Source organism: Dermacentor albipictus, chromosome 2, assembly GCF_038994185.2.
Source record: "Dermacentor albipictus isolate Rhodes 1998 colony chromosome 2, USDA_Dalb.pri_finalv2, whole genome shotgun sequence".
Taxonomy (NCBI): Eukaryota; Metazoa; Arthropoda; class Arachnida; order Ixodida; family Ixodidae; genus Dermacentor; species Dermacentor albipictus.
Genome location: NC_091822.1, coordinates 39,594,769 through 39,612,909, shown reverse-complemented (window position 1 = coordinate 39,612,909; position 18,141 = coordinate 39,594,769). Strand labels below are relative to the sequence as shown.

The 18,141-nt window shown below is 49.4% G+C and overlaps 1 protein-coding gene across 5 annotated transcripts in view; it reads right to left on the bottom strand.

The window, feature by feature from the left end:
- The window catches only part of LOC135918257 (uncharacterized), a 203,042-nt gene that overhangs the window by 125,047 nt on the left and 59,854 nt on the right, over positions 1 to 18,141 (bottom strand). For 4 of the 5 annotated variants that reach the window (XM_070533552.1, XM_070533551.1, XM_070533555.1 and 1 more), the window contains exon 6: positions 2,577 to 2,677. The exons of the other annotated variant lie outside the window; for it this stretch is intronic. In XM_070533552.1, coding sequence (XP_070389653.1) covers positions 2,577 to 2,677 — 101 coding nt within the window. The remainder of the gene's footprint in view (positions 1 to 2,576; positions 2,678 to 18,141) is intronic. 5 annotated transcript variants of the gene reach the window in all.

Genomic DNA, 18,141 nt, shown 5'->3' with positions numbered 1-18,141 from the left:
GTTTCGATTTTTCTTCATACTTTTTGAGCATATTTGATTACATTGTATTGAGACACACAAAACTTATGATCCGTCATTTCCTTGCCAAATGCCATATTGCAGTAAAACACCACATTTTGCTTGAGTGCCATACAGCACTGCAGAGGTTAAAGAACTGCAGCGACCAACTCATTTATTGATAATGGTGTCAAACTTATTTTTTACAGTGCTTGGTGTCAAAAAAATTAAAATGTTTGCGGCTAACGCACCGTGCGACCTACCACCCTGCGTGCGCTGAGCGCAGGCAAACGCCTAATTCAAGATAGCACAGCGACAGCAGCTCTTCGAGCATCTAGTGCTGCAGGTATTTGTCGGCAGTCTAGTATGAATGTGCAGCAACCACGGAAGTATCTATTTGAAGTCACGCACGTTCAAACCCACGTGTAGCACTAATTGTTAGCAGGCCGATAAATCAACACAAATCAACACAAACCGCGGTTCTGTCTGCGGCTCCCCTGATTTTTAAGGAGAACAGAGCTGCATAATATTTCATTCGTGATTACCCTTTTATGTCTTTTCTATGATGTACACTGCACAAGCAAGGCTTCTTCCAGCGATGCCCAAATTGAGAAAGCTTGTTCCAACTTGTTAATACTGATGTTCTAATTTCATCGCTCTACCTAGGTCTCTGCCGTCCTCGGTTGCACCTCCTTTCCGTTGGCACCCAATCTGTGTATCTGATGAACGACCGGCGATCTGCTCTTAGGGCTGCCTACACTTGAGTCGACGAAGTTGGCATGGGAAGGCAAGGGCATTCGTTTTTTTTCGTTATATTATGTCGCTCTTGACAACGGGAAAAGCGCATTATTTTCCTCGCTCAAGTTGCTACCAATAGAGATAGAGGTACCACGAACGGTTATAGGGCCTAGGGAAACAGTAGGACCACAACAAAGATGAAAGTTTTATGATTATGATAGTTTTCAACACGAAGTTGGTATAAAGTAAAATATTCCATTCTAATTTCATTCCAATGTCATGATGTAAATTGACGCTACTTACATCGGGAGAATCGGGCGGTGACTCACAGCATTGCTTGAACAGACGAATCAAACGCTTTCCTCGTTTCTAGGTAACTCTGCTTTTAACGTAAGTTGCATTGCCTACCGTAACAGATTTTCCTTATCTAAATGCCTCATAAGAGGCGGAGTGCGCGTAGAAGAGGGGAGGGTTGCAGTAAATGTGATCTAGCGCATTGAATCTTGATAACCACACCAGCGGATCAGGAGGGCTGTGCCGGCGTTTGCGATTGGTCCGCTTCCTCATGCTTAGCTTGCCGTGGCTAGTAAAAAATCACGGCGGCTTGCCACTTAAACAAATCCCCAGAGAGGAATATTTGGCAGAATGATGTCGTATACGATCATAACAGGATTGGGAGCATTGTGCTCCCACGCAAGAATGTTTATTATAGGCAGAGAAATCTATTACTGGCACGTTACTGGTACTTATGAAACCAAAGATGTCTAGTCTTTTCATTCTACAAGTACTAACATATTAGGCATAAAAATGTTTGAGGCTAAGAAGGAAGCTTCAGAATAATTTAGGAACAAATTGATAGGGCATAAAATGACGTCAGGATGAATTGGAGAGAATGGGAGTCCCCGATTCTCTAGTTGAAATAAGGAGGAACAATTCATGTTTGGGCAGCTGTGCAAAGCATACAGGATATTACCGGTGCAGTACTTAGGCTCGATCTCACCGACGTCTCGCCGAGCGCGCGCGACCGAGCACCACTTGCAAGTGGTTGCATCTCGCTTTGGTCGAAAACAGACTCTTGTGCGTCATTGAGTACCATTGTGGTACTCAATGATTTCCAATACATGCGTATGCAGAATTACATTGGACTGGCATCAAATATTTTCTCTTGGACTGAATTTCCGCGGCCACTTGCGGAGATATATTGAGTGCACGTTCTACACCTACTACACTCGTAAAAAATTTGCTGAAAGAGAACTTACGTCATTTTATGTTCACAAAACATACATACCGCCTAAACTGCTGAGAGAGCCGCGCCCTTGTAAGGCCGCGTCTCCAAAATGGCAGCGCCTAATATTGAGCAAGAGAATGTAATCGTTCGTTCAGTGCACTGATGCCACGTTCGCACATCAGTGGAATATTTGCAGGAAAGTACATTTGCTCGCCGCAACTAAATGGCGAAAGCTGCTCCTTCCTCCAGGGCGTGGCTAGAGTTGACCGTGGCCATGACAAGAGTGCACGCTCTAGCCCCGAGTGGCTCCATCGGGAAAGCGCGCAAGTCACCGGCACCCTATTTTATTGACTGTCTAGCTTTGGCAGCCAACTAAGCCTGCTCATTCGTCTCGTCTGTCAGCTCACTGAACAATACGGCGCATTTCATACCCGTAGTCGCAAAAAATTTGATTAAATGTCGTGTAGCGCATAAAAGTTACACATCGTCAAAATCACCGGAAACCGCGCGGCCCTTACACGAGTCTGTAGGGTAAACAGAGCTGCAAAGTGACCCTGTGTCAGCACGCGCACGGGGGAACCGTCTTCGCGTGAATAGGCGTCGATGCACTCACCTATGATCACCGTTGACATGAGGAAAATGATAAGAGCGACTATGCCCAGGAACAGCAGACAGAACAGGCACACCACAAATGAGGGCTGGCCACCGCGGTCACTGCAATTCGTATTGAGCGTGAGATATCAGTACGTTGACTTGTAATGCGTACATATTATAGGGCTACTTTCCTCCGAAATCTGTCCGACCGTCTGCGTCTAATGCGCGGCACGCTGCGCTTCACAGGTGAATACGGAATCCTAACGGGGCAGAATAGATTATTATTCTAAGTTTTCCGGCATTTTCAAAATTCGCCTGTGGAAGATGGCGGGATTCTCCTTCTTGAGCAGGTCTATTCAAACAGGCGGATATAACTAGCACAAGAAATCAAAAGGTATATTCATCTAATGAGCAAGCATTCCAAAACTACCTTCTTATATAATTACTTTACTGTTCATTTCGGAATTTTACGCATTGTAGCCGGCGAACTTCCAAGACTTCAGCATTTGAACTGAATCTCCGTTATAACAACACGGAGCAAATGTATGGGCGTTCTAGTTTTTGTGCCTCAATGCTTAAACGAGGGTTTTCTTAAAGAAGAGAACACCCACCGCGCTTTCTTAGTGACTGTTCTGTTGGGCTGCTAAGCGCGAGATCGAGCGATAGAGTTCCGGCCACGGTGGCCCCATTTCGATGGGTTCCAAATGCGAAAACGCCCAGTACTTAGATTTGTGTGCACGTTAAAGAACCCAGGTGGTCCAAATTTGAGGACTCCCTCTGTACGGCATGCCTAATTATCTAATCGTGGTTCTGGCAAGAAAAATCTCATCATGTAGTTTATGAAGCGGACCAACAGTGCTTTTCTCAGCGGGAGTTTTATGGCGCATATATTCAAACTGGTGTCATTTTAGAAATTCATTTGAAATGAATAGACCTTGTAAACTCACCGGCGACAATTCGCAACTTGCAATGTTTGCCATGAATATTTATTTCAGAAGTAAATAACCAATTTTCCTCAGTTAGCTTTATTTTTTGGGAGATTTCTCATGTAAGTAATGAGCCCCTCTATGAATACTGCAGCTGAAGGACGATATCCATAATATCAGGCGGTCTTTAAAAATTTCGGATAACTTGAAAACATTTACCCCGTTTATGATAATGCCTTATGACTATATGTTACATCGAGCAGTAAAGATGTATTACGAGTAATTAAAGTGACTAAATATACTATAGAGATAATTGCGATGAAATAATTACTCGAATATGACTCAATAATGCTAACGAAAGGTAAGGAGGCCTAATGGAGATTAATCACCACAATGAAAAAACTATGCCGTTGCAATGAATTATTAAGGTTAAGAGTAGTCTGACTACTTAAATGTAGTACACGTTGATTTCCGTACTTCAATGAAGAGCAATTATGGTTGAAATATTAGCCATAAGCAACATTATTCAATGGCACCTAATATTAAAAAAAAACGATAGTTAGAATATACTAATAATCAATTGATTATAACTACAAAGAATTCATTCAGCATAGTTAAGACGGCTTTAGCCTAATTAACGTTATTTTCATGTAGGTTACGTATCCCCATCAGCATTAATAAGGGTAATGCAGAATAATCCATATTACGTAACCCAAATTAGAAATAATTTCGTCCCATAAGAGTAATTCTGACAAATTAGGTTCACCAATTAGGTAATTGTAACAGGTCATAGCAATACTTGCAGCAGATGGCGTCATTCAGAAGAATGAGAATGACGCAGATTATCAAAATTGTCGAGGCAACACGCACCACGCCACCTTCAATGCGGTAACGCAGTGCAAGCCGCTTTCAAATTATGTTCTATTATAGTAGAATCACATCTCAAAGAGTTTCTTCTGGCCTTTTGCAAAAGTAGGTACGTCTGGACGACAAGAATGGCACCGAACAAGCGATTACGTGCAACGCCGATGCTTAGTGCACTTAACTACCCATGTTCCTGTGTGACTGAAGCGAGCACATTCCCCTAAAAAGGTTTCCATTTGATTTTGTTGAGAGTTTTCCTACTGTTTAGCCTCCTATACTTCTCGTGAAAATGTTCACACATTGGAATAAATTATTCATGCTCATAATGGGAAACAATACCGGAACACCGGTACACATTTCGTCGCCGTCGCTTTGCAGAGCTCTTTACATAAAATCATCACGGCAGCACAGCCGCTAACAGTTCTAGTTAACTCTAACGGCGAAATCTTGAAATATATGTGCCGTTGATATAACGGAATATCTGACATAGGCGTACGATCACGAAATCCCTAAGACCAGCTAGGATTTTCACTGTACACAGCACTATCCGCAGGTGGAGAAGGCGGCTGTTTCACTACGCTCGCGTGTTTTGTAACAATAAAGCGAACAGCTTTCGTTAGTTGCTTCACCCACATTGGATGCACGATTGCATATCTCAGAGAATATATGCGATAGGAGAGTCAACTTGAGCTAATAGATATCTGCTGTCTGCGGTCTTGACGAGCATGCTGCATGGGCCACAAATTATGCACTGCAGTAGACAATCTGCTGGTGGCTGCTGTTTGGCATAGTAGACAGCTTGGATCACTGGGTATGGGCCCTAAAAGCAAGTGCGCCACCACGTGTTTTATACTGCTATTCGCCCATTCTTGCCCATTATTCTAGGAGAGCAAGAAAAATGCTTGTTTGGCAAGCTCGCAGCTGATATTACGCAATGGGGGAGTAGAAATTGAGGGGGTCACGTCGCCTTCATTTTTCGCCCTGGATTGCTTTGTGGGCCGGTCGCAGGTCACATGTTAATGTGTTAGCTCTATGAATACTTCACAGACTGTCCGGGGGTTCTATCTATCAATCTATCTATCTATCTATCTATCTATCTATCTGTCTATCTGTATATATATATATATATATATATATATATATATATATATATATATATATATATATATATATATATATATATATATATATATGTATACATACATATATATATGTATATATACACATATATATATATATATATATATATATATATATATATATATATATATATATATATATATGTATATATTCTAAAGGTGTTTATTAGGCAGAGCTCGGAGCAGCGCAACGTCGACGGGCAGGGCAGTCACAGCTTCCAAGCACGAGAGCCGTTGCTGAGCAGGAGCGCTCGACCCACTAGCGCTTAGCGCCAGTAGCGCTGAACCCACTAGCGTCTCTTCTACAATCTCTTCACTACAACCACCCCCCGGGAGCGAGAAGGGAGCCGTCCGGCGACCTAACAGCTCGTCACGATGAGCGGGTCGTAGTAAGGCTTTAAACGGTCGACTTGGACAATGTCGCGTCCACGGCGGCGCATGTCTGAAGATGGCTCAACTGGTTCGATTACATAGTTCACAGGAGATGCACGTTCGAGAACACGATAAGGGCCTGCATACTTAGGGACCAGTTTTGATGAGAGGCCAGAGGCAGTTAGAGGAACTGAGAGCCACACGAGCGCTCCCGGATTGAAGGTGACCGTGGCAGTGGCGTCACCGCGAGTGCTCCTCTGGCGCTCTTGATCAGCGGAAGTAAAGGCCCGTGCGAGGTCGCGGCACTCTTCTGCATGTCTGACCGTGGCAGAAATAGGCACGCACTCTGATGCATCCGGCCGGTACGGCAGAATGGTGTCAATGGTGTGCGAAGGGTGTCGACCATACAGCAAGAAATAGGGTGAAAATCCAGTGGTGCTCTGCGTAGCGGTATTATACGCGTAGGTGACGAATGGCAGAACGGCGTCCCAGTTCGTGTGGTCGGAGGCAACGTACATTGAAAGCATGTCGCCGAGTGTACGGTTGAAGCGTTCTGTGAGGCCGTTCGTTTGAGGGTGGTACGCCGTAGTCGTACGATGAACAACGTGGCACTCTTTGAGAATCGCTTCAACGACTTCCGACAGGAAGACGCGTCCGCGATCGCTGAGCAGTTCTTGAGGTGGACCATGCCGCAGGATGAATCGGCGTAGCAGAAATGATGCAACATCGCGCGCTGTAGCTGCTGGGAGAGCGGCGGTTTCGGCGTATCGTGTCAGGTGAACTACTGCCACAATGGCCCAGCGGTTACCAGACGACGTCAGGGGAAGTGGCCCATACAAATCGATGCCAACGCGCCCGAATGGCCGGATAGGGCAGGGTAGAGGCTGCAGACCAGCTGGCGAGTGGTGGGGTGAAGATTTTCGGCGCTGGCAGTCGGGGCATGAGCGAACGAACTTTTGAATGTAATTGTACATTCCCCGCCAGTAGTAGCGTCGTCGGAGGCGCTGGTAAGTTTTGAAAAGTCCCGAGTGAGCACATTGTGGATCAGAGTGGAACGATGCGCAGATTGCAGAACGCAGGCTTCGAGGTACAACTAATAACCACTGGCGGCCGTCAGAGGTGTAATTGCGTCGGTGAAGCAGGTCGTCTCGAATGGCGAAATGGCGAGCTTGACGGCGCAATGCACGAGTGGTTGGCTGCGATGACGGATCAGCAAGGCAGTCTATGATGGCCGCAATCCAGGGGTCCTTGCGCTGCTCAGAAGCGATGGTCCCAATGTCGACGGGAGAAACGTCAAGCTGGGATATTGCGCAGCAGGGATTGTCGACTGGCAAGGGAGAACGTGAGAGGGCGTCAGCATCAGCGTGCTGGCGTCCGTTCCGGTACAGTACACGGATATCGTAATCCTGTAAGCGAAGCGCCCAGCGGGCGAGACGGCCTGAGGGATCCTTCAAAGACGACAGCCAGCATAGTGCATGGTGGTCCGTGACGACATCAAATCGTAGACCATACAAATAGGGCCGAAACTTGGTAAGCGCCCAGATGATCGCCAGGCATTCTTTTTCCGTGACTGTGTAATTGGTCTCGGCTTTAGTAAGCATACGGCTTGCATATGCCACCACATATTCAGGAAACCCTTCTTGGCGCTGCGCTAGGACAGCGCCGAGGCCAACACCGCTGGCATCTGTGTGTACCTCAATAGGTGCCGTTGGGTCGTAGTGGCGCAAAATGGGAGGAGACGTCAGCAAACGACGGAGCTGAGTGAACGCCTCGTTGCACTCGGACGACCACGAATGGAGAGGTCCGTTGCTGCCAAGGAGCTTCGTCAGGGGCGATATGACGGCGGCGAAATTGCGAATGAAGCGCCTGAAATAGGAACACAAACCTACAAAACTGCGCAGTTCTTTGACGGACGTCGGTTTAGGAAATTCAGCTACGGCACGAAGTTTGTCTGGATCGGGGAGGATTCCATCCTTCGAGACGACGTAACCAAGTATCGTGAGCTGCCGCGCTGCAAATCGGCACTTCTTTAGGTTCAGTTGGAGGCCAGCGTTTGCTAAGCACGTCAAAACACGCCGTAGGCGTTGAAGGTGCGTGGTGAAGTCAGAGGCAAAAACAACAACGTCATCGAGATAACATAAGCACGTGTGCGACTTCAAACCACGGAGCATTGTGTCCATCATGCGTTCAAAGGTTGCTGGCGCATTACAAAGTCCAAACGGCATGACGTTAAATTCGTATAAGCCGTCGGGTGTGACAAAGGCTGTCTTCGGCCTATCGACGTCAGCCATGGGTACTTGCCAATAGCCGGAGCGTAAATCTAGAGATGAAAAGAATTCTGCTCCGTGTAGGCTATCGATGGCGTCATCGATTCGCGGCAGCGGGTATACATCTTTGCGAGTGATCTTGTTCAGGCGCCGATAGTCTACACAGAACCGCACCGAGCCGTCTTTTTTCGTAACAAGGACGACAGGAGATGCCCATGGACTGTTCGAGGGTCGGATCACTCCGCGGCGAAGCATATCGTCCACTTGTTCATTAATCACACGACGTTCTGTGGCAGAGACGCGATATGGTCGTTGCCGCAATGGCGGTTGGGAGCCAGTGTCAATATGGTGCGTGACAGCAGACGCCCGGCCAAGGGAAGGGTGCCCGACATCAAAAGAAGAACGAAATTCTTCTAAGATGCGCAGAAGCTGTGAACGCTGAGGTGGGGTGAGGCCATCGGCAATAGATGAATCGAACACGCCTGTGGGCAAAGGGTCCGACGTAGAGAGAGAACCGAGCGTGTTGTAACTGGTGCAGGACGTGTCTTCGGGAACATCCGTAATTTGCACGGCGTCGATTCCTTCCAAGTGGCCAAGACATTCGCCTTGAAGCAGCATCACAGGGAATGGGAAGGGGTTACAGACAAAAATAGCTGTGGAGCCCTGTTTGACGTTCACAGTCGCAAAAGGCAGCAGCAGACCTTTTCGACTATAAAAGTGGCCCGACGGAGAAAGTAGTGCGATGGCGTCAGAGAGGCTGCTGCACTGCATTGACACAATCACTGACGAGTTGGCAGGAACGTTTGTGTCGTGCCTGACGAGTAGTTTATGCGCAAAAGAAGCATTATCGGCAAGCGTCATATCTGCGATCGGCGACAGTTCTAGTTCGGCCCGTGCGCAATGAATGACGGCATCGTGGCGGGCGAGAAAGTCCCACCCCAGAATAACTTCGTGGGAGCACGAGGAAATCACAATAAATTCGACGGCGTATACAACGTCCTCGATGAGAACACGAGCGGTGCACGCCGCAATCGGGTGAATACGCTGTGCGCCTGCTGTTCGGAGGGCGAGTCCAGCAATGGGCGTCGTAACCTTTCGAAGGAAGTGACAAAGCTTTGCGTCCATAACTGATACAGCGGCTCCGGTATCCACGAGGGCATATGTGTGCACACCGTCAACTAACACGTCTATCACATTGGCCGGGCGACGTTGAGGACTTCCGCGTTTCGACGGGGTCGCAGTCCTTGCCTCATGGACTGCGACGATTAGTTTTCCTCATCCCGAGCTTCGGGCCGAGGCCGCATCGGTGATGGGGAGCGTCGGCGTGGAGAAGTTGAGCGGCGGATGTTGGCGGACCGGCGGAATGGTGGTGACGCAGCCCGAGGTTCGTCGTCGTAATAAGGGCGCGGAGAACCCACCATAGAACTTGGCCCATATGGTGTAGCGCTAGGCGACTGCACGCGACTACAGTAGCGTGCGACGTGGCCTGCGTAGCCGCACGCAAAACATATCGGTCGAATGTCCGCTGTACGCCACCGAGTCGCTGCGGCAGGTCTCATCCATGTGGAAGGACGCGTTGGACGTGGCGGCTGGTGAATTGATTGCATAGCAGGCTGTTGTCGGGGCATAGCGAGGACTTCGGCGTACGGGAGAGGTCCCGGCTGAGGGAGTTGTTGAGGCTGGCTGACGACTTCCACGTAGCTGAGTGGCACAGCTGTCGGGATCTGTTGGGGCCTGGCCATGACTTCGGCGTAGCCGTGGGGCGCAGCCGCAGGAACACGCTGGTGGTGTTCAGGCAAGACCTCGTGCAGTTCTTGCGCTATGACACGACGAAGCGGAGGCGCAAAACTTGGCGTAGGCGCGTGTACCGACTGCGGCTGTGCAAAATCCATCAACGAGAGTTGCCGGGCAACTTCCTCGCGGACGAACGCCTTCAATTCTGCGAGCAACGCTGCCTGGTTGGACATGGCAGACAAACCAGCGAGGTGTTCGTCACGCGGTACAGATCGACGGGTCAGTGACCGCTGCCTGCGGAGTTCTTCATAGCTCTGACACAGTGTGACAACTTCAGCCACAGAGCGTGGACTTTTGGCCAGCAACATGTTAAAGGCGTCGTCTTCTATGCCCTTTAGGATGTTTCGGATTCGAGCAGACTCCGCCATGGTCGAATCGACTTTCCTGCATAGGTCCAGGACATCGTCGATATAGCTGGTGAACGTTTCGCCTGGCTGTTGAGCTCGTTCTCGCAAACGTTGCTCGGCACGCAGCTTGCGAACAGCAGGGCGACCAAATACATCGGCGAGGGAAGTCTTAAATTCCGACCATGTCTGGAACTCTGCTTGATGGTTGTTATACCACAGGCTGGCAACTCCAGCGAGGTAGAACAGAACATGGCTTAGTTTGGCCGCTTCGTCCCACTTGTTATGGTCGCCCACCCTGTCGTACGCCGTGAGCCATTCGTCCACGTCAGTGTCGTCCGCTCCAGTGTAGATAGGAGGGTCGCGATGACGAGGCACCCCGGGACACGCAGTGGGTGCAGGAGGAGGCGTTTGCTGGGAGGCGTCTTGGGGCATGGTAGATGGTAGGGTACGAGACCGGAGTTCCAGGATGATCTTCTGAGGTTACCCCGCACACTCCACCAATTCTAAAGGTGTTTATTAGGCAGAGCTTGGAGCAGCGCAACGTCGACGGGCAGGGCAGTCACAGCTTCCAAGCACGAGAGCCGTTGCTGAGCAGGAGCGCTCGACCCACTAGCGTCTCTTCTACAATCCCTTCACTACAATATATATGTATGTACATATATGTATGTATATATATATATTTATATATATATATATATATATATATATATATATATATATATATATATATATATATATATATATATATATATATATATATATATATATATTTATAGACAGATAGATAGATAGATAGATAGATAGATAGATAGATAGATAGATAGATAGATAGATAGACAGACAGATAGGTGTATGTTTGTATCTAACTGTTCTACCGCAAACCTGGGTCACTGTATCGTCCATGGAGTAAACAGTGGGTGAGTGGGTGGCATTACAAACAAAACCAATTTGCTTTTACTTACATGGCGTAGAACACATCTGACTCATCCCAAACAATACCGTGCATCACATATCACAAAAATTGGAGGACGCTTAAGCTTCGCCTTCAAGAGTGGGACGCGACAGCGTTCCCGTCGACCCGCCAAGGGGTATAAGACAATGCGCTACGGCACAGCAATCACTTACGATGCGCCCCGCATCGGACTTAGCGCCCACCTATCACGCGGTGAGCGTCGAGCAACGCAGCGTTCGGCGCGTCAACGAAACGTGCGCCTGAGCGAACGAAACGAACCAAAGAACTCGGTGTCTCGGAGGGGAAACGATCTACGCCAGCCAAACGTCGTGATCGGCACGGGCAGAGAGATAGATAGTAATCTAAACCGGATGCACGGCGAAGCGTCGTCAGGGGAGAGGGAGTCCTGCGACGCGCCTGGCAGCGGTCCCAATGCGCGCGCGGCGCGCCTCCTGTCGGGGCAGCGCCGTACATTGAGAGGAGGGGGTCTTCTGTGTTTGCCGCAAGATGGCTCTGCGTGTGCGGAAAGCGCAGAAGAAATGCAGCGGAAACGCACTTCGCAACTCGTGTAATTGTGACTTCTGTACGTTACATGTTCATAATTACCGATATACACCGCAGTATAACTTTCCACGGCTCGTTTCGAAGGCAACACCGCATTCACTAGAGGCGCGTTTGCACCGCTTGGAAGCATCGAACTCGTGGCTGAGTGGTAGCGTCTCCGTCTCACACTCCGGAGACCTGGGTTCGATTCCCACCGGGCCAATCTTGGAAGTTGCTTTTTATTTATGAAGCGCCTGCCGTGATTTATCGCTCACGGTCAACGCCGCCGACGCCGACACCCGACGCCGACGACACCGGCTTTTCTGCGACACGAGCTCCTTAACGCTATCGCGTTAAAACATCTGATTTCCAAGCATTTCCTCATTCCCGGGTCTTATTTCTTACACTTTAAGAACGCAAATACATGGGCAACTGCGCGTTTACAAAAGAACTTGGCTTCAATCAACGTATCATGATGTAGTCCATGGACCACACAGTGACCCAGGTTGGCGGTAGAATGGTTAGATACAAACATATATTAGATAGATAGATAGATAGATAGATAGATAGATAGATAGAAAATGTGTAGAGCATCAAGCTACTATGCAGCGGGAGCGAGGTTCGAAATCAATCGTCAGAGATTCAGTCACCGAGTATATGGCAATGTGTGTGTGTTCATATATGCCGCTTTTCCACGAACCTCTTTCCGACCAACATGGGTCACTAGATGCGGCACTGGATATGTACCGCTATTCAATTAAAATATGAAAACGAGTTTGAGCGCTGGATGAGTATGTGCCAGTCGACCTTTGATTACCTACAGCGAACCTCTTTGTTGCCAGCTTCGGCCACTCGGAATGATCCGGCAGGTGCGTTCTGTTCTACAGCGACAACAAAGGTCCTTGAAGTTTCTCCCGTGTTGGGGGAAATAAACCGACGTCACACTCTATCCTCAATGACAGCCAACCGACGCTTTAGTCGGCTGCGCAAGAATTGCACTCGACATGGGCCACCTGTAATGTGTTCGCATTCTTTGGGTACATCACGCACTTTGCAGGCGCTAAACATCTATATATATATATATATATATATATATATATATATATATATATATATATATATATATATATATATATATATATTGTTACAAGCACGGGGAAAAGGGGTTTATTGAGGCGTGCGAGAGCAGGAACGGCAGGCTACGAAGAACAGGAATGGCCGCTGCACAGTCTTCGTTCTCCTCTTCCCTTCTCTTCTTGATCCCCGCGTCCCTTTGGCGCGCTTGGACGTAACATACCTCCCCTCGCAGACAAAGCCGCCTGGGCGAGTCAACTAGCTTTTCGTGGCGTACATGATTTCAACCGTGCGACATGCGCGACTTGTGTCCTAGCAGAACGTCTACCAGTGTTCGTGAGGCGCGCGAGAGTATAGTTCACTTCGCTGACTTTGTCGATGACAACATACGGTCCATCGTAGTTTGCCAGCAGCTTTTGACACAAACCGCGCTTCCTTGTGGGAGTCCAAAGCCAAACGAGATCACCAGGGTTATATGTAACAGGCCGATGTCGTGCGTCGTAGCGGGCTTTGGAGTTTTCTTGTGATGCCAAAGTCCGAAGACGCGCAAGTCTCCGAGCCTCTTCAGCGAGGCACAGCGTATCGGCGACCGTAGGATTGTCGTGGTGGTAAAAAGGGAGGACAGTGTCGAGCGTATACTGGGGCGGCCGAGCATATAGAAGGAAGAAGGGGCTGTAGCCGGTTGTCTCGTGCTTGGCGGTGTTGTATGCGTAAGTAATAAACGGTAGAACTTCATCCCAATTCTTGTGATCGGACGCAACATACATGGAAAGCATATTTGTGATCGTTCGATTAGTGCGCTCAGTGAGGCCATTCGTTTGCGGATGATACGGCGTCGAGTGCCTGAGGTGCGAGTTACACAAACGCACAAGCTCTTCCACTATATCCGCCGTGAATTGACGTCCCCGGTCGCTTATGATAACACCAGGTGGTCCATGTCGTAGAACAATAGCGTGAAGTAAGAAAAGCGACACTTCGGTGGCAGTTGCTGATGGTATAGCCGCCGTCTCGCAATAGCGTGTGAAATAGTCGGCGCAGACAATTATCCAGCGGTTCCCCTTAGATGACTTTGCAAAAGGGCCTAACAGATCAATTCCAACTTGCCGAAAGGGTGAGCTGGAAGGCGGCACAGGTTGAAGGAGACCAGATGGGGCAGTGGTTGGGCGTTTCCGACGTTGGCACTGTATGCAGCTGGTGACATAAAACCCAACCGAATGTCGCATCCGGGGCCAGTAAAAGCGTTCTTGAATGCGATAAAATGTGCGCACAGTGCCTAAGTGCCCGGAGGTAGGGTCATCGTGCATAGCCTGAAGGATTGCTGGCCGGAGACGCTCCGGCACCACGAGAAGGAAGCGTGCACCCGTGCTTGAGTAGTTCCTTTTGTACAGGAGCCCGTCACGTACACAGTAGCTGCTTGTTGCACTTGAATGGGCAGAAGTAAAGAGTGGCTCCAATTTAGTGTCTGTCCGTTGTTCCGTTTTGAACGCATCAATATCCGGAAAAGCGGGTGTCACAGAAGCGACGAGATGATCAAAATCGTCTGCGTCGCAGTCCGTCGTGGCAAGCGGCATACGGGAAAGGCAGTCTGCGTCAGCGTGTTTTCGGCCACTCTTGTAGGAAACAGTGAAGTTATATTCCTGCAACCTCAAAGCCCAGCGCGCAAGGCGACCACAAGGGTCGCGAAGGTTGACGAGCCAGCACAGGGAATGGTGGTCTGTGACGACTTGGAATGGGCGTCCGTACAAGTACGAGCGAATTCGCTGAACCGCAAAGATTACAGCGAGGCATTCTTGCTCTGTCACCGTGTAATTCCGTTCAGGTTTGCTTAATGAGCGGCTTGCATAAGCAATCACCTGCTGACGGTCGTCATAGCGTTGGACCAATACGGCACCCAGACCGACGCCACTAGCATCTGTGTGGATTTCTGTCGGCGCAGTAGGATTGAAGTGGCGAAGGATAGGTCGGGAGGTCAGCAGGAACTTCAACTGACGAAATGCAGAATCGCACTCGGGTGTCCACTCAAACCGGGCGTCTTTATGTAGCAGATTTGTCAGAGGATAAGCGACGTCAGCAAAACCAGGAATAAATCGGCGAAAGTAAGAGCAAAGACCCAGAAAACTACGAAGTTGCTTCACTGACTGCGGTGCACTGAATGCCTCGACAGCTGCCGTCTTGAGGGGATCAGGCCGGATACCGTCTTTGTCAACAAGATGACCCAGCACAAGGGTTTGACGGTCACCAAATTTACATTTCTTGGAGTTAAGAACCAGGCCAGCGTTTTTGATGCAGTCGAGGACAATATCCAGGCGCGTATTGTGCTCATTGAATGTGCGCCCGAATATAACAACGTCGTCAAGATAGCACATACAGATATTCCACTTTAACCCACGCAGAATTGTGTCCATGAACCTTTCAAAGGTTGCTGGAGCGTTGCACAACCCAAATGGCATCACATTGAATTCGAATAATCCATCCGGGGTTATGAAGGCTGTTTTCTCCTTGTCTGCCGGGTGTATCGGGATTTGCCAATATCCTGAGCGCAGGTCCACTTAAGAAAAATAAGAGGCCGAATGCAGGCAATCAATTGCATCATCAATCCGGGGCAGGGGGTAGACATCCTTCTTAGTCACGGCGTTTAATCTTCGATAATCGACGCAAAATCTCCAGCTACCGTCTTTCTTTCTGACAAGTATGACCGGAGCTGCCCAAGGACTCGAGGACTCTTGTATTATTCCATTTTTCATCATGTCACTCACTTGTTCCCCGATTATCTTCCGCTCGTTAGGCGACACGCGATAAGGCTTTTGCCTGATCGGGCGCGCAGATCCCGTATCGATAGTATGGCGTGTTCGTGACTCGGGAATCGAGAACGCTTTGTCCGGCTGCGCAAAGTCAAACACTGACAGATGCTTAGAAAGCGTATCCACCAAGGTATGGCGCTCCCTTGTGCTGAGTGACTTGTTTATCATAGACAGAAGCTTTTTGTCTGAAACGTGGCGAAGGTCAGCAGGTTCACACGGTGGATCTGTTAGTACGGCTACGGACGAAGACGTGTATTCTGTAAAGTAGGCGAGTTTCAAGCCGTCTGGAAGCAGGACAGGTTCTGCTGAGCAGTTGGCCGTCCACAAGCCAGCACGCCCGTTGCCAATAGAAACCACACAATGAGGGACAAAAACGTTCTTCTTCATACAATTTAGAAGCATTGGCTCTACGGAGGCATCGAAACTGTCTGGAACTTCACCACGACACACAACCGGCAAGCACACAGAGGTGGACGCAGGCACAACAGTATCTGCAGATACACAAAGTTCACCTTGACTGCAAGCCTCCTCTAAGAGCCCGGACGAAACATGGCCATCGACGCAAACTTCCCCCGTGCGACAATCGACGGTCGCACCACACTGTCGCAAAAAGTCGATGCCCAAAATCACTTCGTGCGTCGATCGGGGAATAACTACAAACTCTGTCGCGAAAACTCCACCAGCCAAGGATACGTCAGCAGTGCACACACAAACAGGGCGCAACGACTCGCCGCTCACTCCACAAAACGTTGCAGCCTGGTCCCACCGAAATACAACTTTACGCCCCAACCGACCTTTAAAACCGAGACTCGTTACGGATACAGTTGCTCCGGTATCCACTAAAGCCATAGTAGAAACACCATCAACAAGTACATGCACTTTGTTCTTAATCATAGCAACTGCAGGGGGCATTTCTGTCGATAGCACGTGTCGAGCGACCTCACCCCCATCGGCCGCGCTAGCTAGTTTTCCGGTTGTGAAGGCGAGGCGGAGCGGCGCACTGGCGATGGAGATTGACGTAAACGTGGCGCACGAGAAGTTGGCGGTGGTGTCAAACTCCTGTCAGATGCCGGCGAGTGGCTCCGGAAGCTTCTCTGCCAGTAATCGTTGCCGGGAGGGACGCCAGCTGACCAAGAGGTGGTGTACGGCTGTTGAGTAGTCCTCGTAGGAGGTGTGGGCCTTGTTGAAGATCCGGGTCGACCATTCCACGTTGTTGGGCGACGATTGCAAAACCTTGCTATGTGGCCCGCGACACCGCATTGGAAACACACCGGCAGATGCATCAAATTGCGATGTTCTTCCATGTAGTCGCGCATGTTGCTGTCGACTGCATAGACAGCAGGTGGGTGACATTCATCATGGCTAGGCATCGGCCGCTGGGAGGCGTGCGTGTGGCGTGGGCGTTGGTCGTAGTCATGACCTTGATAGCTCATGGTCCCTCTCGTTTGTGGGGTAGACCTATACTCGATGGACGCTGAGTGAACCGTGGGTTGCCATGATGTCGAAACGGCCGTGTTTCTTGTCTCGTGTGGTGAGTACGCGCCAGTGATGCCGGGTGTGCAACGGTACATCTCTTCTTGATGGAGCAACTCTTCGCGAACAATCTGCCGTATAGTGGATGGAAGGTCAACACACGAGCTCGGGTCTACACTTGCCACCGTCGTGACATAAGCCAGGCGACCAAACTTCGGTATTATCCGTCGCATCTTCAGCGTCTCAAAGGTCCTGCAGTGGCGAATGACGTCAGACACGGAATCCAAACTTTCCTTGCCGATCAAAAAATTGTAGACGTCTTCGGCTATTCCTTTTAACAAATGTCCAACTTTGTCATCTTCAGACATTTGAGAGTTGACTATTTTACACAGTTTCAGCACTTCTTCAATATAAGTCGTACATGTCTCGCCGGGAATCTGAGCTCTTTGCGAAATCGTCTGTTCAGCGCGTTTCTTTTTTGCGCTAGAGTCTCCAAAACACGCTCTGATCTCCTCGACGAAAAGCTCCCATGAAGTGAGCGTGTCTTCGTGATTCTCATACCAGACGAGCGCTGTGTCGGTGAGGGAAAACACTACGTTGGACAATTGTGCGGTCGAGTTCCAACCGTTAGATCGGCTCACCCTTCGGTAGTTCGTGAGCCACTCGTCGACATCTTCTCCGGCTTTTCCTCCGAAAGTGAGTGGCACCCGGTAGTACTGCCACGGAACACCAGGTGTTGGCCTTGAAGCCGCGTCAGATCCTTCGGGAATCTGGCAGGCGTATTCAGGCATGGCAGGTGAGGGTGGCGGAAGTCCGGCAAGTCGACGGCTTCGGCGAAGTTGTAGCAGCGTAGGCTCCGTGGTTACGAGGTGTACCCCGCACCTCCACCAATTTGTTACAAGCACGGGGAAAAGGGGTTTATTGAGGCGTGCGAGAGCAGGAACGGCAGGCTACGAAGAACAGGAATGGCCGCTGCACAGTCTTCGTTCTCCTCTTCCCTTCTCTTTTTGATCCCCGCGTCCCTTTGGCGCG